The sequence below is a fragment of the Crinia signifera genome, chromosome 19 (genome assembly GCF_055691185.1).
Source record: "Crinia signifera chromosome 19, ASM5569118v1, whole genome shotgun sequence".
NCBI classification, from domain to species: Eukaryota; Metazoa; Chordata; class Amphibia; order Anura; family Myobatrachidae; genus Crinia; species Crinia signifera.
In genome coordinates this window covers 59,272,530-59,295,524 of record NC_139226.1, presented here as the reverse complement: position 1 = coordinate 59,295,524, position 22,995 = coordinate 59,272,530, and the positions used below count along the sequence as shown (strand labels likewise).

The following is a 22,995-nucleotide window of genomic DNA, read 5'->3' as shown; positions in this document are numbered from 1 at the left end:
CAAAGCAGGAATGGCCTCAGAATAGTATCACAGTAGAGTCTTTTATTCACATTACATCATTCACAACACACAGTTTTGCCACATACAGTAGTAGTATCCATTGTTCACATTACACCCCATACACCCCTTATACATGGAATGTTACACCACATAGTAATGTCAGTTATTCATATTGCACCACACAGTAGTACCCTTCAAACATAGTACACCACACAGTAAAATATATATTTTTTTTTTTATAAATTCTTTGTTTATTGAGTTTTCGAAAAGACATTACAGGCAACAGAAATTTAGCATTATGCAGCTTATTGATATGTCAATTTTTCATCAGACAGTAGGATACTTTACAATATGCATGGGTAGACACACATCGAATAAACAATATATGACAGTCGGGTGTGTGATTATCTGTCTGTTAAATTAACATTCTGTTAAACTCAAATGGTCAATTTAAGGACTGAGGGGTAAGACACGAGGGGAAGAGAAAACTATGGAAAGGCAAAGGAAATCACAGGGGAGGGGGTCCGCCAGAAGCTTGGTACTTTCGGCATATTTATGGGAACAGAGTCCGGGGAATTCTTGGGTCTCTTCGGGGTTGTGGGTTGAGAGCTATGTTTCTATATGTCGGGGTAAGTTTAACTTCCATCCAACTAAACCACCTGGCAGTAAAATCTGGTTGTTTTTCTGGGGAAGACAGAAAGATATCGTCCATATTCATATAGAAGTCAAGTCTCTGACCAGTCTCGTATTGACGGTGGAGTGGTAGAGCGCCACCTAATCGGAACTACCGCTCGAGCTGCGTTATTCATGTGACGGAGAAGAGATTTCTTATATTTGGACAGTGGGATGTTTGAATGTGAGAGGAGCCAGAAACTAGGGTCTTTTGGGACCTGAGAGCCCAGGATTTCCGAAGATCTCTCTATTACCTCCTCCCAGAAGGGTCTAAGTAAAGGGCAGTCCCAACAAATATGGAGCAGCGTCCCCCTCTCCCCATTACATCTCCAGCATGAGGAGAGAACACTAGGAGAATATTTGTGTACAATGTCTGGGCAGCGGTACCACCTCGTCATTAGTTTATATTGTGTTTCTATGACCTCTAAGCTAGATGAACAGGAACTTGTATATAGGAAAACTTTTTTACAATTCAGCTGGATTCCCTTATCTGCCATGTCTCTGTCCCAGTCATCTTGGAACTTTGACCTGGCCGGTAGGTGATCAGACAGAAGGACCTGGTATAAATTTGATATGGAGTGTTGGGGTGGGTATTCAGTTGTGCACATTGATTCCAAAAGCGTTAATGGTCTGTTTATGTTTTTTGAGTCTTTAAGGGATGAGGCAAAGTGGCGAGTCTGTAAATAAAACCAATGTTCTTTTTTGTCTAACCCAAAGTCAGTCATCAGTGTATTGAATGGTTTAATAATACCATCCGAGTGCCATTTACCCAGTCTATCGAGTCCCCGGGCTGTCCATTTGGATGACATTTTATCGTTGTTACCAGGTTCAAAGAGTGGATTTTTTATGATTGGTGTGAGTGGTGAAATTTTTGAGGATATGTGGGGTTTGGATCTCAGTTTGTTCCACATCATGAGAGTGGGGCCAACTGTTGGGTGTGCGGAGAGTGGGTTTTTTTGGCACCACGGAGTTATGGATAAATGTACAGTAAAATATTTTAAAGCAAGAACATTTATAATGAAATGACAAATGTAAAAGCATAGACAATTCCTTTGGGAAAACAGTGACAGGCCAGGTCTCACAACCGTTGTTAAATCAGTCTACCAGATAGAGGTATGGTGTTAGCGACACCAGCGTATGGTCAGCTACAAGTCCTCCTTGTGATGTAATCGTCCAGTCCAAACATAAATGCCCACGCTTACTGTGTTTCAGTATCACACCTTCTTCAACTAAGATGATGGCAAACATAACAAGAAACATTTATTGTATTGTGGTCATACGCTGCATTGCTACCTTAACCTTGACACAGTAATAATAATTATAATAATAATTATTAATATTTTATTTAAATGTATGCCCAGCCTATTCCTCCTCTTCCTCATTAATTTTCCCCTTCAATCTTTCTTCTCTTCCTCATTCTTCATCTTTGTTATTTTATTTATTTATTAACAGTTATTTATATAGCGCACACATATTGTGCAGCGTTTTACAGAGAATGGGCGGGATGTTGTAACATCCGCAGCCCTGTATTGCCGGGCATCGCATTTTTAATAACAGCATACAGTATGTTCTAACATATGTGGTTATTAACGCAAGGGACAGCTCTTGCAATAAGAGCTGTCCCTTGCGATGCGGTGCCGGCACTGGACTTCCGGGTCTGTGACCCGGAAGTCCATCTGCGCATGAGCAGAGTGATGCGCCGGCCACAGGGCATGCTGGGAGGGATCCGTCTTGGATCCCTCACAAAGCGCTGCGGTAAGAAGCCCATAGGCTTCTGCAGGGAATCGCCAACTTTTGCTGGCGATTCCCTCCGCAGCGCTGACACTGGGGAGAGGGGTTAGAGCATACAGAAATGCGGTAAAAACCCAGATAACAGGGTTTTTACCGCATTTCTGTCTTAGAGAATCGCTGTCACACGCAGCCGCGACGGAGCGCGGCGGGTACAGTACTCACCCGTCCGCGCCCGCCGCCGGCTAGCGTGTGCAGGCTCCACTCTGAGGCGGGCAGGTGGGGGCAGCGCTGGGTAGAGGCGGCAGCGACGGAGCATCAGGTAGCAGCGTCCTTGACGATTGCGGCGCCGGGAGGCCGGCGGCGCCATCTTGAGTAAGGGCAGGTAGCGGATTGGGCCAGAGTAGAGAGTTCCTCCTCATCCTGCACGGACAGCCAATGGCAGCCACTCCCTGGGGATATAGTGGAGCTGCCCAGGCTGATCCGTGTCAGTGCAATGAGTCTTCTGAGTCGTTCACATCTCCGAGCTGACTCCTGGATCCTGGTTCTCTCTCCTGACTCTGGTGCCTTGCTCCCTGCACCTTATCCAAGGAAGGTTTTCTCCTGACACCAATGCTGCAAGCGCTATCTAGTGCTGGCTCCTGCTTGTTCCAGGATTCCCTTTCTTCATCATCCATCCATTCCATCCTCTTCCAGTCTTCCGGATCCATTTCTTCCATCATCAAATCAACCTCTTCCTGCATCTTCTTCTATGTACTCTGGCTCACCTAAAGACTGGTTCCAGAATTACCACTGGCAGTATATTGTGCTGGACTTATTGATTTATTCTTTTGCCACTTAAAGAAGTATTTAAGTGAACTTATTATTTATGAAACCAGTTATTAAACCTGCACGTTTCAATCCTACTCGCCCTGGTCCGTCTCCAGCTTCTGTGCACCACACGACTCCATCCAGCCCTTCTGCCGTGACAGTTTGCACTGACCCGATGGAATCGGGTGAAGCACAGGCTTCCATGACGGATGTTCTTCAAGGCATCATGGCTCGCCTGGAACAAGTAGAAACCACCCAGCGTCAAGTGGCTCACTTCCTCCAGTCCTTGTCACCACCTCAGGCGGCTCCCTCAGCTTCGGCCGCACCCACTGCTGGAGTCTCTGCCCCTCCTGCTCCTGCGAGTCCATCTGTTCCTCACCATCTACAGCTGTCGACACCCAGTAAATATGACGGGTCTCCGAGAGGATGTCGAGGATTCCTAAATCAATGTGACGTGCATTTTACCCTCCAGCCTTCCAATTTCCCTTCGCCCAAAACCCGGGTGGCCTACATCGTATCCCTACTGGCTGGTCCAGCCCTGGAGTGGGTGTCCCCCCTCTGGGAGCGTGCGGACCCTCTTCTCAATAATTATGAAGAGTTTGTGGCCTCCTTCCGTCGTATATTCGACGAGCCCGGCAGAGTGTCCTCTGCAGCCACGGAGATCCTGAGGATTCGTCAAGGCAGTCGCCCAGTGGGACAATATGTCGTACAGTTCCAAACCCTGGCGTCCGAACTTCGATGGAACGAAGAGGCTCTCGTATCTGCCTTCTGGAACGGTCTGGCTGGGCGCATCAAAGACGAGTTAGCAACTCGCGATCCTCCTTCCACCCTGGCAGAACTCATCTCCCTATGTACCAAAGTCGACCTGCGACTCCAAGAACGCCAACTTGAGAGGAATCGTTCTGATCGCCTTCGTCCTCGTTTCTCTCCCAATGTTGCTCCGGGCCCCAAGGCAATTCCTTCGCCTGCTGCACCAGCTGATGAACCCATGCAAATCAATCGTTCCCGCCTGTCCCTCGAGGAGAAGTTCCGAAGACGGCGAGAGAATTTGTGTATGTACTGTGGCTCATCTGCTCACCTATTGGCTGCCTGCCCACTGCGGCCGGGAAACGACCGCTCCTAATCCCCCCGAGGGAGGTCCGATTAGGAGTATTGTTTTCATCTCCCTCTTCTACTGACTCTATTATTCCAGTGACTCTTGTGTGTCCCCAAGGCGAGAGAAGACTTCAGGCCTTATTGGATTCTGGAGCAGCGGGGAACTTCCTTTCTTCTTCTTTTGTCAACCAGCATGCCCTGCCTGTGCAACCTCTGGATCATTCGCTGGTCCTCACGGCTGTGGATGGGAGTCGAATTCGGAGTGGACAAATCACTCATCAAACCATTCCGCTGAAGTTGCTCATCGGAGCCTTACATCAAGAGACCATTCAATTCTTCATTCTTCCACAATCTTCTCATCAAATGGTCCTGGGTCTTCCCTGGCTCTCCAAACATAATCCACAAATTGATTGGACCACTATGGAGATCAAGGCCTGGGGAACAGTCTGCCAGTCTACTTGCATTCCTCAGATCCTTCCGGTCTACCAGACCCATCCACAATGTGAGGATAACTGCTCTTCATCTTCTTCAGCTCCACCCTTGTCTATACCCGTACCGTATCGTCCATTTACAGATGTCTTCAGTAAAGGAGGTGCTGACACTTTACCTCCCCACCGGCCTTGGGACTGCCCAATAGAATTGATGGCTGGGAAATTTCCTCCTCGTGGCCGCATCTATCCTCTGTCGCTACCCGAGACTGAGGCCATGTCCTTGTACATCCAAGAGAACTTAAACAAGGGGTTCATCCGACCTTCTACCTCTCCGGCCGGGGCTGGGTTTTTCTTTGTGAAAAAGAAAGATGGCGGTCTTCGGCCTTGTATCGACTATAGAGGCCTGAACGACATCACTATAAAGAATCGCTATCCCTTACCCCTTATCACAGAACTGTTTGATAAGATCAGAGGAGCGACTGTCTTCACCAAATTGGACCTACGAGGGGCCTACAACTTGATACGAATCCGTTCCGGTGACGAGTGGAAGACGGCTTTTAATACAAGAGACGGTCACTATGAATATCTGGTGATGCCCTTCGGCCTTTGCAACGCCCCTGCCGTCTTCCAACAGTTCGTGAATGATATCTTCCGGGACTTGCTGTACCATTCCATTGTAGTCTATCTAGACGATATACTCATCTTCTCCTCCAATCTTCAACATCACAGACAGACCGTGTCCGAGGTGCTACGACGTCTTCGTCAAAATCAACTATTCTGTAAGTTGGAAAAATGCGTTTTTGAAGTCACCTCCATTCCATTCTTAGGCCACATTCTCTCTGTTACTGGTATCGAGATGGATCCAGAGAAGGTGAGAGCGATCCAAGACTGGGCACCTCCCACGACACTCAAGGGAATTCAGAGATTTTTAGGATTCTCAAATTATTACCGGCGATTCATCCGGAACTTCTCTACCATCGCTGCTCCCCTCACAGCTCTTACCCACAAAGGAGTTGATCCAAGTCAATGGCCGCCAGAAGCATTCTCAGCCTTCCAACAGTTAAAGAGGGCGTTTATGACGGCACCCATTCTCCTCCAACCAGATCTCGACAAGCCCTTCATCCTCGAGGTGGACGCATCCTCGGAAGGTATTGGGGCCATCTTGTCACAAAAAGGAGAGGATCAAGAATTACATCCTTGTGCTTTCCTCTCCAAAAAATTCCTTCCGGCAGAGAAGAATTACCCCATTGGGGAACAAGAGTTACTTGCTGTCAAAACGGCGTTAGAGGAGTGGCGATACCTTCTGGAGGGTGCGCGGCATAAGATCACCGTGTATTCAGATCACAAGAATTTGTCCTTTCTCAAACAAGTTCAATGCCTCACTGCTCGTCAAGCCCGATGGGCTATGTTTTTCGAACGTTTTAATTTTCAAATTAAATTTCGACCTGGCACCACTAATATTAAAGCTGACGCCCTATCCCGTTCCTTTGAAACGACTTCTGATATAGAGATTCTTCCTCGTCCAATCCTTGATCCAGTGGTTTTTGCTCAAGTGTCCGTACAGCCAATTCCTCCTCCAGGCAAGACGTTTGTTCCTCTCGAACTGCGAAAAAAAATATTATCATGGGCACATTCCTCCCGTTTCGCAGGTCACGCAGGAATACAGAAGACCTTGATGTTCCTGTCACGTTCTTATTGGTGGCCAACCATTCGTCACGACGTCACCAACTTCATCGCGTCTTGTGTAAAATGTGCTCAGCATAAGGTGCCCAGAACAACTCCTGTTGGTCCTCTCCGTCCTTTGGCCATTCCCACAGAACCATGGACTCATCTATCTATGGACTTCATTTGCGAGTTGCCTCCTTCCAAAGGTCATACAGCAATCTGGGTAGTGGTTGACCGATTCTCAAAAATGGTCCATTTCGTCCCACTAAAAGGTCTTCCCTCTGCTCCAGTACTGGCTCAGCTATTCATTTCCACCATTTTTAAATTACATGGTCTGCCCAAAGAAATTGTGTCTGATCGCGGAGTACAGTTCGTGGCGAAATTCTGGAGAGCTCTCTGTGCCACGGTAAAGGTTAACCTCAAGTTTTCTACTGCCTTTCATCCCCAGACCAACGGCCAGACGGAACGGGTGAATCAGGACTTGGAGGCCTTTATTCGATTGTTCATCTCGTCCTCTCAAGATGACTGGGTAGATCTCCTCCCGTGGGCAGAATTTATGCATAACAACTCCTATCACTCTTCCTCCGGAACCACGCCCTTCTTTACCGTATTTGGTAAACACCCACGATCTCCAGACTTCTCAGAATTACCCTCTTCTGAAGTTCCTGCAGCGACCACTTCCCTCCAACGCTTTGCGAAGATTTGGTCGGATGTACACACCGCTCTCCTTAAATCTTCTGCTCGATACAAGAGAATGGCGGACAGGAAAAGAAGAGCAGCGCCCAGATTAAAACTCGGGGATCGGGTATGGCTATCTACCCGTCATATACGCCTCCGTCTGCCTTCTATGAAACTGGCTCCCAGGTACATTGGGCCATATGCCATCACCCAAGTCATTAATCCAGTCGCTTATAGACTTCAACTTCCTCCTTCCCTAAGGATCTCGAATTCCTTTCATGTGTCCCTCCTCAAGCCTTTAAGATTGAACTCTTATCAGAAGAAGGTTCCCAAACCACCCAAGATTAACTCCGAGAGTGGGATCGAATTCGAGGTAAGACGTATCATAGACTCTCGTCACCACAATGCTCGTACTCAGTATCTGGTGGAGTGGGTCGGTTTTGGTCCTGAAGAGAACTCTTGGGTGGACTCCGTTGATTTGCATGCTCCAAAGCTGATTAAGCAATTTCTGCAGCGAAATCCTCACAAGGCCCATAGGCGTCCTGGGGCCACCCTGAAAAGGGGGGGTACTGTCACACGCAGCCGCGACGGAGCGCGGCGGGTACAGTACTCACCCGTCCGCGCCCGCCGCCGGCTAGCGTGTGCAGGCTCCACTCTGAGGCGGGCAGGTGGGGGCAGCGCTGGGTAGAGGCGGCAGCGACGGAGCATCAGGTAGCAGCGTCCTTGACGATTGCGGCGCCGGGAGGCCGGCGGCGCCATCTTGAGTAAGGGCAGGTAGCGGATTGGGCCAGAGTAGAGAGTTCCTCCTCATCCTGCACGGACAGCCAATGGCAGCCACTCCCTGGGGATATAGTGGAGCTGCCCAGGCTGATCCGTGTCAGTGCAATGAGTCTTCTGAGTCGTTCACATCTCCGAGCTGACTCCTGGATCCTGGTTCTCTCTCCTGACTCTGGTGCCTTGCTCCCTGCACCTTATCCAAGGAAGGTTTTCTCCTGACACCAATGCTGCAAGCGCTATCTAGTGCTGGCTCCTGCTTGTTCCAGGATTCCCTTTCTTCATCATCCATCCATTCCATCCTCTTCCAGTCTTCCGGATCCATTTCTTCCATCATCAAATCAACCTCTTCCTGCATCTTCTTCTATGTACTCTGGCTCACCTAAAGACTGGTTCCAGAATTACCACTGGCAGTATATTGTGCTGGACTTATTGATTTATTCTTTTGCCACTTAAAGAAGTATTTAAGTGAACTTATTATTTATGAAACCAGTTATTAAACCTGCACGTTTCAATCCTACTCGCCCTGGTCCGTCTCCAGCTTCTGTGCACCACACGACTCCATCCAGCCCTTCTGCCGTGACAATCGCCCCCAATAGCTGAACATTCACATCAGTCCCTGCCCCAATGGAGCTTACAATCTATATTCCCTACCACATATACACGCACCCACATTGATTCTAGGGCCTCCTCCTCCTAATCCTCCTCCCTCCTACTCCTCTCTCCTCCCTCCTACCCTCCTCCGTCCTTCCTACTCCCTCCCCTTCTTCATTCCTACTCCTCATTATTATCAGCATCATCATTCCTTTTCATGATCATTAGCATCATTCCAGGAGTCCTGATTTATTTAAGGCAAGTTGCTGTGCTTCTTACTATTGTTGTTGCACTCAGGCAGATCTCCTGGGCAGCGCGGGGCCCCTTAGCTCTCAGAGGCCTGAGTGCAGAGCACCTCGTGCCCTGACTCTATCTCCGCACCTGCTTTGTCATGCAGTAGTTCTCCCCAATGTCCTGCACTGTGCAGTACCATCCACCTTCCTAATAGTTAGAATCAATCGTCATCATCATCAAGCTGTTGAAAGCAAAATAACATAAAACAGAAGATATTTTGTTAATCCATTAAATAAATCTAGCAATTACATTCGTTTTGTTTCTGCTTTCTTGGCTTTGAACAGTATTTCTGAATATGCTGGTACTTTATAAATCCGATAATAATGAATAGCAAAACCGCAGCGATGCCTTCATCTCCGCACTTAGCATTAACATACAGCACTGCAAATGATTACTATGCAGGTATAAAGCCCAAAATAGATTGGAGCGCTTCTATCTGTGGTACCAGGAATTATCTTTGTCCTTTTTCATCTGCCAACACAGGGACTATCTGACAGGTTCAGAGTTATGGCTGAGTGCTCCTCGCCCAGGTATCTCTGCTGCAGCACCAGAGCCTGTGTGCCTCTCCTGGGGGCTGTAGATCTGGTATCACACTGCAGCTGTCCCACAGCCAAATGCACACATAGGAAACTGGAATCTTCAAGGTCATGACTGGCTGCCTGTGCGCAGGCTCCCTGGTTCTTTCTGCTTGTGAATGATGATTCCAGTGGGGATGGGATTGTTTTGCAGTGATGCCAGCATTCAGGCTTCCTTCTATTTTGTTTTTGTTCTGTCATCTGTCATAGTTTGTTATGTTTATTCTGAATGTGCCCTTCACAAGGTAATTATGGGACATTTCAATACTCTGTGCAGCTGAACAACTTTGAGTACGAGATATATATGTTGTCGCACTGCTGCTGCTTTCATTGACTCACTGCTGAGGATCCCCCGTCTACTTGTGAGAGGCGGTGGCAGTGTTATATTTAGGTCTCTGCACATTGTATAATGAGATGCTGTTACATGCATACGGTATACAGTACACCTGGAGAAGTGAGATTTCCCTGCAAAAGGTGTGAGAGGGGAAATAATAACATGTTAGCTGCTTAGTGCAATTAAATAGTAAAGCGTATGGTTTAGGTGCAGTTACAGTAGTAGTATTAATTAGAACAACAGCAATAATAATGACAACATAACCAATTATTTATTGCAGGTAATGGGGGTATTCAATTAGACTCAGTCATTTTCACAATTATTACCTGATGGTCATTATCATACCATCTATAGCCCGTTTATTTTTGGGTAGAAAGGTTACCCTTTTCATGGTAAAAAGCTACAGACCTACAGTATGTGTTTCAGTTGCAGTAATCAAGGAACAAATGCCTATACAGCTTCCATACCTCCCAACTGTCCCGCTTCACAGGGGAACGTCCCGTTTTTTTGGGGGGGACGTTCCCACGTCCCACCCGGGGCCAGCAGTGTCCCGCAGTGGGGGGCAGTTGGGAGTCCCCCCCCCTGTCTCCCGTAAATAGACGCACATCATCTATTTCTGCAGCCAGAGGGGCTCATGGAGCTGCTGGGCATGCCTCCACAGTGGTGAAAATGTGGCAAGGCCTCGCGTTAGCATCACAAGTATAGGCCACGCCCCTTACACTAGCCCATGCCCCCAAAATTTTGGCACGCGCACTGTCCCTCCTCAGCTCAATCAAAAGTTGGGAGGTATGCACTTCTACACCAGATTCCCGGGTAGGACCCGAGAATTTGGACACAGGAAATTGTCAGGGCGCGCCCTGCCTCAGACCCCATTTACACTGCACTTCAATCAGGGTTATTCCCTGGTAATGCCCTCTTACACTGAAAATGGATCTGCCCTGCCTTTACTTGCTGCTGTCATTAAAAATGGCCTTTTTGGGCGCTGGATGATGAGGTCACAAGAAAGGGAACAGGAAACTCTTCAAGTTTTTGTTTTTATTATTCTGAAAATATGCATAAAAATATTCATACATTTGTAATCTTTATACATAGATGTTATACATTCTCATAATGAAAGATAAAGATGTGTATGAGTAAGAACAGGCAAAAACTTGGACAATAGACCAATAGTAAAACTTTGTGCCCAAAAAGCTTAACATCCTAGGACACTTTATAAAATGGTGTTTTGCAACACTACATAAAAAAATTACCTACAGTAGATTGCACAGGTTCTGAAAGTCGATCCACAGGACCCCACACAGTGCATGTTTTTGACCTGGAAAACGTGAACTGTGTGGGGTCATGTGGACCGACTTTAAGAACCACTGGTATAATAAAAGTCCCTATAAAAAACATAATCACACAGCCATTAATATAAGGACATAAAGTGCAACCTTTTAGAAATCATTTATAAGAGTACGCAATCTCAGGTCAAATTCCTGCACACAGAAAATTCTGGTGACTCCAGGATTTGCGGGTTGGTAACTGTAGTGTTAGGAGCACTAGTGCCATAGTTGGGCCCTCTGTATTCTGGTGACTGTTGGTTTAGTTGGGTGTTACTAAACGTACCAGGAATATAGCTGACCCTGTAGTGTAATGGTGATATGGGTTTGGAGGGTATCTGGCCGATCTGGCGATCGGCAAAAAGGGGATTGTCGAGATACGGCCATGATCGCGGCAATTCACAGTCGTTCTCAGGCCTGACTGCTTTTAAAGTTGGGCCCATTCTGACGATCTGCCTCTAATGCGGTTGGTCAAGACAGCATCGAATAGGCCCCCACCGGAAATAGCGGCAGGGGTTGAATACCCCCTTTAGTATCTTCATTTCAGACAAGAGAAATAAGTCTGGGAAATATTTTTTATGGGACAAACTCATTTGTATTTAGGCTTTTATGTCATTAAAACAGTGTGCATTGTGTATTAGGAGAGATTTAATATTCTCCTACTTTGCAAAATGTTAATTTTCCAGGGTAAATCCCCCAAAGAAAATGAACTGCCGCTTTCATATATGACCTCTGTTACAGCTGCAGTAACAATCTCTATTCTGAAGCTTCAAAGGGTTTTTGTTTTAATACCTAAGGGTTCATCTTCTGAATCCTGTTCCAATTTACTAAAAACACTGTAAACCTCAGTGAATGCTAACACACACACACACACACAGGAGATCAGAGCATTGAAGTATACACCTGTATCCAGCTCATGTTCAGCTATTCAGGTCACACTGAAAATGAATGAGGGAATGTAAGTTTATGGAATTCTACAGCACAGAAGTAATACAGGAGCGCATGTAGTGCAGTGACATATCTTTGCTTTAAAAAGCATAGTTTGTTGTTTGATCTAAAGCATTGTGTAGGCATTGTAGCTGTAATTCTCTTTTCATTATGGCTAAATACATTCTCAACACTTATCTGAAATTGCCCATTGTTTTATGAATTAATTTATTTTAAGTAAAAGTAGAAACTTATTTTTATTATGTACACCATGGTGGACCCCCACCTAGGGAAGGACAGCTGCTACAGATATTACCCAGGGTGTGGTGTGCTGGGCCGACAGTCGGGAATCCGATGGTCAGTATACAGACATCGGAATCCCAACCATCGGTACTCAGACAGAGGACAAGCACACAAAGAGCCCCTTGTGGGTTCACTGCTCTCGCCACAGGTTTTATTATACCTCTATGGGGATTGTGGACCCCCCTGAGGGAGAGTAGCCCCTGTAAGTTGGGATCGCGACTTAAGGGCATTTAACAGTCGGGATTCCAATGTCAGTATAGTGACCGTTGGATTCCTGACTGTTGGGAGCACATTTTCTGCTTCTGTTCTGTACTTACATCCAAATTGAAGAGCTCTGGTGGGCTGTAAAGCAGGTCAGACACAGGTCTGACTTGTCAGAGACACAAGTTGGACACATTTTTTCCTTGAACTCCTCCAGCAGCTCCCCGGAGGGAAACCTCCACCTTTGGAAATTGGATGCGATAAATCGCAGCGTTGTTCCGCTAATGGTCCAATTCCGATTCATCTTATGTTCTGCACATAAGATCTCCAGGCTCCGATCCGATGTTTACGGGAACGTGCATCGGAACGGACCTGATGTCAAACACTCCGATTTCACACGATCTATCATCCTGATCCGTTGGAATCAGGTGAAATCGGGCCAAAACATAACTGTGTATGGGCACCTCAAGACAAATGCTAGTAGGATATAGGCATAATGTAGCTTCTGACATTGAAGCCAAGGACACCATCAGGTGTCAGGAGTCGATTTGGTGACTCCTCCCTGAATTGTGTTGATACTCCCACACCCCCAGCTAGCTATATTTTTTTGCCTTTTTGGGCTATAAAGCTCCTGGACTGTGCATGCGGCTGCTCCAGAGACTCTTCACGATATACCGTAGGATGTATTGTTTAATCTGTGTCCAAAGAGCTGCATGGGACACTGAAAGCTCATTGCCAGCCGCAGCTAATGGCAGCCTAGGCACATGCTTCACATGCCTATTGGGAAATCCTGTACTGGACACAGAGTACAATGTGCATACAAATATCTCCAGGGACTCGCAAATGACACAACTAAACACAAGTAACAATGCAATCAGACACAAATTTTATTGTGCTCAATAGAACATGGATGTAGGAATCGGATTCTGTATTTACACCCCCCCCTGCATAGTTGCCTATGTTCATGGCTTTAGTCTACACATCATCATGAATACTAACAATCAGTTGATTTATAGTTGCATCAAACAATCCTAATTAGCCCTGCTCCTTTGTACATGTGTTGTACTTTCTCTGTGTATATAGTTGCAGCACATTTTAACATTTTATAATTAATCGGTTGTAATAATAATTACAGTATTTTTATTTTCAATGAAATATGCCTGCCTGCACTAGATTATCACTAACCAGAATATTTATCAATATTATTTTAATATAATTTTAAAATAATGTAAAAACAGGTGTGTTCAGACCCTTTTCTGAACTGGGCTGTTGAAGGGGAACTTGCAGAATTTTCCTCCAAGCCCTTAAGTTCCCATTTTTCTTTTTAGTAACCAGACACAGTAGCATTTCCCATGCTTGCTTTATAGAAAACTCTTTCTCAGCATGCAATAATCATATTTCCCAACTGTCCAGATTTTTTGCAGGACCATCCAATTTTTTTGGGACAGTAATGCGTCTTGCCTGGGGGTTGGCAGTATCCCGCGGTGGGGGGAGGAGTAGTTGCATCTATTCTCCAAGACAGAGGGGCTGGGGGCATGGCCAGCGACTGTGAGAGCCCAGCAGTGGCACCAAAGTTTGGGCACACGTCTTCATTGCTCGCAGGTTCCCAACTTTATTCTATCAGAGATTGGGAAGTATGCAATAATTGAAATATACTTGCAATGTATTCATTGTATCATTGCAAATTTGAACAAATGTATCCCATTCCATCTTCATCTGAGATACACATTGGGGATAAATATACCCCCAAATGAGAAATTTAAGATACGCTCAAAAGTTTTACAAATAAATGTATGGATTTTTGTTTTATTATTCCTAGAAATACTTTTTGTAGGCCCGTCTGTGATTCCAAGTGATTTTTTTATGACCTGATCATGGTAATGATGACTAAAATTTAAAAGGGCAATGTTTTTACTATCAAGACATGTCAGGTATAAGCACTGCCCTTTTAAATATCATGATAGGAAGCATTGTAAATAAACCCCCTGGTATCATATGTATGGCGTTGTGCGCAGTTCTGATAATGGGAGAGCAGCTTTGCAGTGATGTACAGTAGCAGAGCTATGTGCAATGATTGTAACTGTGAAATACATTTCATGCAGCCCACTGCGTACAAGTGTAGTACAGCGGCTCTGCCCTGTAGCATTACCAGGTTACCTGCAGCCTAATGTTTGAATTATGTACAAAGCTAACACTTGTAGAGAAGACAACACAAAATGGAGTTTGAAATTGAAAACACAAATTTCTCTGTCGTCAACCAAGGAACGCTTTAATCTAAATCTCCCGGGTACACGCACATATGCTTGGGCCGAAGATATTTATACAGTTATTATTTTTAAAGTGGAATTATCATTTGAAATATTGTAAACAAGATGTATAATGGTCCCATTTCGGATTTTAAAACTAAATATAAGTATCTTATTATGAAGTATCTTAATTTAATACCATACTTGCCAGTGATACTTGCCAAATAATGCAAATTATTGTGAGTCACGTAAGTAAGTCCCCACTGAGTATGTGTTCAGTTCCAGAGGCTGGTTTACGCTCGTATCTCATTTTCCTCTACACTTTTTTGCAGTGGTGAATTTCCCATAAGGCACTTGAAGCAAGTGCCTATGGGTAATTCTTGTTGAGCAGGGGGACAGCACAGCATACTCGCATTCATGATGATAGTCCAGTACAATGACGATAGTCCAGTCCGATTTGCCTGATTGGACCAAATATCGCTCACTGTAAACCCAGCTTAAGCTTTATGTACATCTTTGTTTTATGAAACATTAGCTGAGATACCCAGCATTGCCTGAGTTGAACTCTTCAATGTATTAAGTTATCAATGAGTTGGACGGAACTGTCAACATTTTTTAAATAATTATCAGCTTAGCAGCTCTTCCAGCACACCCATGAGGTGGCCACCAAGATTTTTTTCTTTAAATGGGGAGTCGCCATTAGCACTAATCCCCATTTTACAGTGTGGTTCAGAGTAAACTACAGAGAAAGAAACTAGTGACTGCATAGAGTTGGATAGCAGAACTGTGGTGGTGGCACACAGTACATCTCCACAGACGTACCCAAGGTCAGGATTTTTCTATTTTTCGTCATGAAGGCCGCTGTCAACTGATGATATAGTATCTAGCTTCATTGGCACGATATTTGTTTCACCCCATTTAGGGCAAACAAATTGAATGTCATCAAAGAGGCTTTGGTCCATGGCAGGAATTGGCTCTTTGAGAGATTCTATGGGGTTCAAGGAAATGGAGCAAAGGAATTGATCTTGGAGTACCTTCCTTTAACCTTTTATTTCTCCAAATGTCTGGGGTTTCACTGAACAGTTACAAATTACCTTTTTAAAAGTGGAGTCAACTGAACACTGGGAGCAAAACCAAGACTGATTGTAGCTGTGACACATGCTGTACATCTGTGGATGTATTGACAGATGCCTACAAGTTGTAGGTGTGTTGCTTATGTGAGCAAGGCAGTTAGTGCACATGTTGTCTTCACACTAGTATAGATTTATTAGTTAACAGGATACATGTGATAGAATATAAACAGATGTCAATATGATAAAGTATAAATGTCTCCTGGGCTATGTACTGTACAGCCTTAGAGCAGTATGATGCTCTAATAACAAAGTGACAGGTTTGGGTAATGCAGACCCTTTTATAGAGTCACATAAACAACATGCACCTGCAGTTTAATTAGGCTGACCTTTAAGTCTGTTGACGTAGACATGTTATGTTATCGTCGCTGGTAAGTCATGCACAATGGGGCTGATTCTGATTCACTTGCAAAAGCAAATGCTCTCTTTAAAGGACAAAACCATAAGCACTTCAGGTGGGGCAGATGTAACATGTGCAGAGAGAGAGGTAGATTTGGGTTTTATTAGGTTTCTGAGCAGAGTTCAGGTGGGGCAGATGTTTCTATTACTGGTGTGTGACCATCGAATGATGTGGAAGGCCCACGCACATCTATGGTTACTCTCAGGTAACCTTAGATATGCGTGGCCATTCGGCAGGAAGTGGGCAGGCAGCTGATATCCGGTGATGTCAGCTGCCAACTCCCAGCACCCACGTTATGGACCGATTTCCAAGGGAACGCCCAGTATATTCATGGGAACGCCCTCCATTTAACCCTTTGGTTGGAGTTACCTTAGTCCACCATTACCAGAATGTAGGTGGGGGATCAGAATTGCAAATATTCGGGAAGACCGAGAACTTACAGCTGGTGCCTGTGTTGTAAATATTGCTCCACATTAAATTGACTGTGGCACTTTCCCATTCAGCAGCTGCACACACTGCATTACCTGTCCCAGCATACGCACCTTTCTCTCTGGTTTTGCACTGGCCGTTCTTTATGGCAATCCAGTAATTGTGTGTCACCATGGGAAAGTCATATCAAAGAAACACATAGGGCTGAGGGATGGGAGATGACTAAAAAAAGTTGTCCTCACATAGATATTGTTTATAAAGTAGCTATAGACCTTATTAAAACATTAGTACTGTATATAGTGCAAATGTTAGAAAACATCTTGTCATACTGCAAGAATGTATATATTTGGTTTAGTGGCCAACTGATCCCATTCTTATAGTGGGTACACATGGTGTGATTTTGCTTGCGATTCAATCACGATATGATTGGGATAGAATTGGGATCGAATTGAATGGTATGCAAAATGCATTCGATTTGACTATATAGTGCAGATCTGTACTATATAGGGCAGTATTTAATGCTCTTTTGCGTGCTGTGACAGCAAGCAGTGCTGACTGCTCGCCGCCAAAGCTCACAGGGTCAGTATTGAGCGGGCTCCCTGCATTAGCCACGAAACTCACCGTTTGGGGAATCCTCGCCGTCCTCTGACAGCAAGGATTCCTCCGGAACGTTGAATAGGATGAGTGCCCAGCGCAGGGGTTAAACGGCAAGGGTCGCTTGTTTTCGGCGATCCTCATCGTTTAACCCCCTCCCCAGCCGCATTGAATACGGCCCATAAATTTGCCTGACAAGACTATTTTTGTATTCGATTTACACTACACAGGAGCGAATCTGCATTGAATGTAGAAAATACATTTGATGTCCATTCTACTATTCGATTTTGCCACTATAAGCAAAATCGGATAGAAAAATAGTGCATATCTCACCGTTTTACCCTCTATTAGTGTAAAAGACTCAGCATGTTGTCAGGAATAATAAGACTTTATTGGTTCAATTTGCTGAAGGTTTCTAACACTGCACATTTTTTATGTCTTCACAGGTTTGGTGAAACTAGGCATTCACTGCATAACTGGACAGAAAGTGGCAATAAAGATTGTAAACCGAGAAAAGCTTTCAGAGTCTGTCTTAATGAAGGTATGTTCACTCAGGCCAAACGTTATATATACCGTAGTCCTTGGATGTGATACCTCCTGCCGCACAAAGGAAGCTGCTGATAGTCAATAGCACTAAGGAGACTGTGGGTCCGATTCGGACCTGTTCATACAGGTCCGAATTTGGCCCATCTCTGATGGTGGAAGTGTGCACATGCGCATCATTGCGCAAACCCCCATAGCGTATGCCTTCGGCAAGTTTTACACTCACTGGGGCGTTCGCAAAATGAGTGACATGCAGGGGGCGGTTACAGGGCTCTTCCCGGCAATTAAAGGGCGCACCCACAAATGGTGGAAACACTCGGTGTACATCAGCGAGTGCAGGCAGATCTGCGAACGCTGGAGAAATCCAATTTACTTTTCTTATGCTCTTAACTAGTTAGATTTGGGCGAACGTTTCTTGCACTACCTAAACAAACAGCATGTTTGCTTATGTTTCCTGCTTTTAATATATGAAGAAAAATAAATTTAAAATATATTAAGAACAGCTCTCAAGTAAATGATGGTGACCTCTGTAAATGCAGCACTTTTTTGTCATGTTTAAAGCCTACACAATGACAATATGAAATGTATTTGCTACCTCTAACTTCCCACTGTAATCTGTTCTAACTAGTTCAATACTGTGTGACAAACAAGCCTTGTGGTAATAACCGTTGCCTTTAACTTGACTATCTGTCACCGCCTTGTGATACATTCATACAAATTCAGGTGTAGCAGTCCCTTGTCCGTTGGTGTACACATAAATCTAATGTTAGCATATAATGGGAAATTATCAACTAACACATTTGAAAAAACAAATGGTCCCATCCGGTTTTGGAACAACCACAATAGGACTGAACTATTTACTCAAATGTTCTTCAGTTACCTTCAAATGGAACAGCTTGTCTATTTCATTTTTATGGCTACCAGTCTCACTTCAGGGGTCATGTAGGACTTCTGATTTACACCCACCGCCAGAGGGTAAATATTGTCACGCTCAATAAGACCGATCTGTCTCGGAAGAGTAGAAAACACATTACTATTCCTTTTTTGTAACTACAGCTTGAGCTTGTTGTTGTGTATGACAAAGAATTACTCAAAATGACAGTTTTCCAAAAGATTTTTTAGGTGAGGACCAAAAGTTTAGTTAGACTTTCTTGGACTAAATTAGATTTAAAAAATGTCAGCTATTCCCACCTTTCCATCATCATATACAGGAGGAAATTTACTAAGAATACGAATACGAAAAATCGTATTCGTATTCTTAATACGAATGGATAGGAATGCATACGGCTGTTTTAGCCGTATGCAAATTCGTATTTTGGAGGAAAATTTACTAATCAGTCGTAGTTGACTGATTCGTATTTTCCGATGTCATATCCATTCGTATTTTTTCCAAAACAAATTCGTATTTTAAATGCAAATTCGTATCGGCTTCAGTGTGTAAAACCAGCTCCAGGCTCACAGAGCCGGTCCTGGTTGTAAAAAATCAGGGAAAATTTTTCATAGGGGTTCCCTTATTTTTCACAACCAGCACCAGGCTCAAGGGCCGGTCCTGGTTCCCAAAATACAGGGGACAAAATGACTAGGGGTCCCCCGTATTTTAAGAACCAGCACCAGACCCAACCAGCCAGCAGGGTAATGCCACAGCCGGGGGGAGACTTTTTATACAAGTGTCCACGTCAAAGCATTAACCCCCTGACCGGTCGGCATGGGCAGGGGTCCTCCAGAACTAACCTGCCCATGCTGAAGCCTGGGGCTGTCCTCGATGCCCCTGGGCTGTGGGCATCAAGCTGATTTTTTTTGTAAAATATAGAAAAATTGGGTTTTGCTGTGGAACTATACTATATTTACCTATCTTGAGCCCGTAGGTAGCCCTCGGTCCATCAGTGGTCCGTTCCTGAAGTAATCCATAGGGGTACCTGTTGAAGCAAATTATACTAACATGGGTCCTCTGGCGTAGATCACGTCCTCTTCTGTCCATGTAGCATCCATGGACTTGGCAAAAAAACAAACCGCAAACACCCGATCCATGACGAACTGTATGGAGGAGACGCAGGATGTTTGTTTACATCCTGTGGCTCCTCCTCCCAAATGCCGCTATTGGCCGCCTAGCGGCCAATCAGAAGCCGCTAGGTGGCCAATAGCGGCATTCGGGAGTAAATTAGTAATCACCATTCTCTTGAATGGTGATTCCTATTCGTCTTTCCGATGGCGTATACATTCGTATACAAATACAAATGTGCCATAAATACAAATACGAATTGTATTTTTGGCATAGTAAATGCCAAAAATACGAATGTGCCTAAACAAATCGTATTTTACTATACAAATAAGAATTTTTTTTAGCTGTATTTGTCTTAGTAAATTTCCCCAACAATATCACTCTAATAATGTGTACACACAGAGCCATCCGGCGGCCAACGATATCAAATTGATATTGGCAGCCCGCGGGGGGCCAGCATTGTCTGTCAGGAAGGGAGGGACAGCGCTGGAGGGGGGAGTAGGGGCCATGTTGCATTGAGCAGCATGGCCCTTGTTCGAAGATAGTAGAAATAGACTGTGCTGCAGAGTCTATTTCTTCTTTTGATTCCGATGCTGTGATCAAGTGCAACAAAACGGGTGCGATTTGCACTAATTTGCTACTGCTTTTGACTATAATATATATATATAGTCAACATCACAGCTTAAGATAGTTTTTATAACTCAAGGAGCATAAACCTGGTGGAACTATATTTAAGCCACCTTTTTCTTCAGTATTTTTCAGGTTGTAATTAAACTGACCCATCTGTGTGAGGGTGGCATGCTAGCGTGTGTAGCATTTTTATAACCTACTGTATAACTGACACAGATCCTTTATAAATTTCAACTGGTATGTCAAATCCTTTCTAACTATGCCAAAAAAAAACCCCATAAATGTAAGGACTTTCTCTTTTGAAACAGATTAGAAGTAGTATTTGTCAAGTACACTACCTTTGCATAAAGTGTGGCTTAATGTGTATAACGAGCAATACAGTATGGTGTAATGTGAATAAAGAGCAATACGGTATAGTATAATGTGATCAAGAAGCAATGGGTCAGGGGTGGAACTATGAACGGTGCTACGGAATACCAACTGAAATCTTGCCTGAAGCATCAAGTTAACTTAGAACAGGATCTCCTGCTTACTGGGCAAGCCAGACTAGTACTCATTGTTGCATATACCACTTACCAAAAGAACATCTGATAATCTCTCTCACATATTTATCTTTCCTAAGATGCCACCCTCTACTGTAGGATGCTTGGCACTAACACCTAACTGTTTTCTTCCCATGACTGGTAGCTACTTTATATAATAATTCATTCTTCACAGTTGAGTCTGGAACAAACAAAGATTTATCAGCTTCTATTACCCATTTACATCAACCAGTCATTGTGTCAGTTGGAAAATAGAAGGGTTTCCTTTCTACCTGAAACAGGTATGAGAAAGTATACCCGCAGGGGCGTAGTCAGCAGGAGCCACTTGACTCAATAGTAATTGAGTCAGAGATGGACTCACTTTACATTACTGTTGCATCTTTGAATGCTAAGAACCCGGACCTATTGGTATCCATTTCTGGACTGTAGCAGTCCCCAGCTTTTGATGGGCTGGTCACTAGGAATACGCCAGTCCAGGGTATTTGGTATAAATAGCCACAGCTATTTTTATTTGCAGCCAGCATAAGAACAAATCTTAAACCTAAGTCTGCACTATCTGTACAAAAGGGAGTCAATTTACAAAAGCTTCTAAAAAACAACATGATGCTTGCTAAAATCTGCATAGCAAGAGTACGGATGGCGGTCACTCATCCCACAATTATGGACTGGATCAAATTGGCTTATGAAACATTATTTTATAAGATTTTGTGTTTTACAAAATATTTTTATTCCACAGGCAAGCCCATACACAGGGACCTGAATCATTTGTTCTGGTTTACATATGTAAGCCTAAGCCATTTCTTAGTGAGGTGGAATAAGTTATATAGATATTGTACAGAATTCTCTCTATCAGAATACAACTTACAGACTGCTGCTTCTTTCCAGCAGGTTTAACTGCTCTTTTAGCAAGTTTATCTAATAGAATAGAATAGAATCAACTTTATTGGCCATGTATGCTTGCGCACACTAGGAATTTTTTGTGGATTACAGTGCAGCATCAAGCAAGGATGAAAAGGGGGGGGGGGAGGAGACATTACATACATTACATAAAGACCTTACATGCATTCCATTTCTAGCTATGACAATGGTGGTCAGGTCGCCAAGTAGGGACACGTTGTTTGGCTGTTGATATTGTGATTGCATTCACTTTGATTGGATTGTTCAGGTGATGGACGGCTAATGGAAAGAAGCTTCTTGCGGATCTGGACATTTTGACGGGGATGGACCTGAACTGTCTTCCGGATGGTAGGATGTCGAACAGGTTGTTACCAGGACTGTCGTTTGCGATCTTCTCAGCGTGTTTCCTTACTCTGGATGAGAACAGATCCTTTATTGGGGGAGATCGGTCCCTATGATCCTTTCTGCAGTCTTCACTACCCTCTGCAGTTTTTGTATGTCGTTCTCGCTTGCGCCACCGTACCAGATTGTGATCGAGGAACATAAGACAGACTCCACGATGGCGGTGTAGAAGACGCACAGCAGCTCCTGTGGGATGTTGAATTTCCTAAGTTGCCTCAGGAAGAACAGGCGCTGTTGGTCCTTTTTGATGTTTGTGGTTATGTTTAATCCCCATTTTAGGTTGCTGGACATGGTTGTCCCTAGGAATTTGAAGTATTCAACCCACGACACCACTGCGTTGTTAGCGGGACTAGTGCATTTGTTTTTTTCTTGTAGTCGACCACCATCTCAACTGCTTTGGTGGGTTCTAGATCGAGGTTGTTGCTGCTGCACCACTGTATCAGCTTCTCCACTGCATGCCTGTACGCGGTCTCGTCGCCATCCTTGATTAGGCCGATGAAAGTGGTGTCATCTGTACACATACAAGAAAAGAATACCAACTTTTCCCTGGGCGCAGACTGATTTTCTCACACTTTTTCCTTCTCCCCTGCTCTCTCTCAGGTGGGTACCCAAAATAGAGAAACAAATATGGGGGGACACAATAGTGTGATATTGTTTTAACAAAAGGTTACAAAGAAATCACAATTTTCCTTAGTTCTTTATAACTCGTACCCTTTGACGTGGTCTACTATATATAAAGTAGACTTCAATCACTTTTTAGGGGAGCGGTAACGTCACCAA

The 22,995-nt window shown here is 44.4% G+C and overlaps 1 protein-coding gene across 7 annotated transcripts in view; it reads left to right on the top strand.

Annotated features, from left to right (window-relative positions):
• The window catches only part of BRSK1 (BR serine/threonine kinase 1), a 288,433-nt gene that overhangs the window by 110,016 nt on the left and 155,422 nt on the right, over window positions 1-22,995 (top strand). For all 7 annotated transcript variants that reach the window (XM_083162637.1, XM_083162636.1, XM_083162639.1 and 4 more), the window contains exon 2: window positions 17,649-17,743. In XM_083162637.1, coding sequence (XP_083018763.1) covers window positions 17,649-17,743 — 95 coding nt within the window. The remainder of the gene's footprint in view (window positions 1-17,648; window positions 17,744-22,995) is intronic.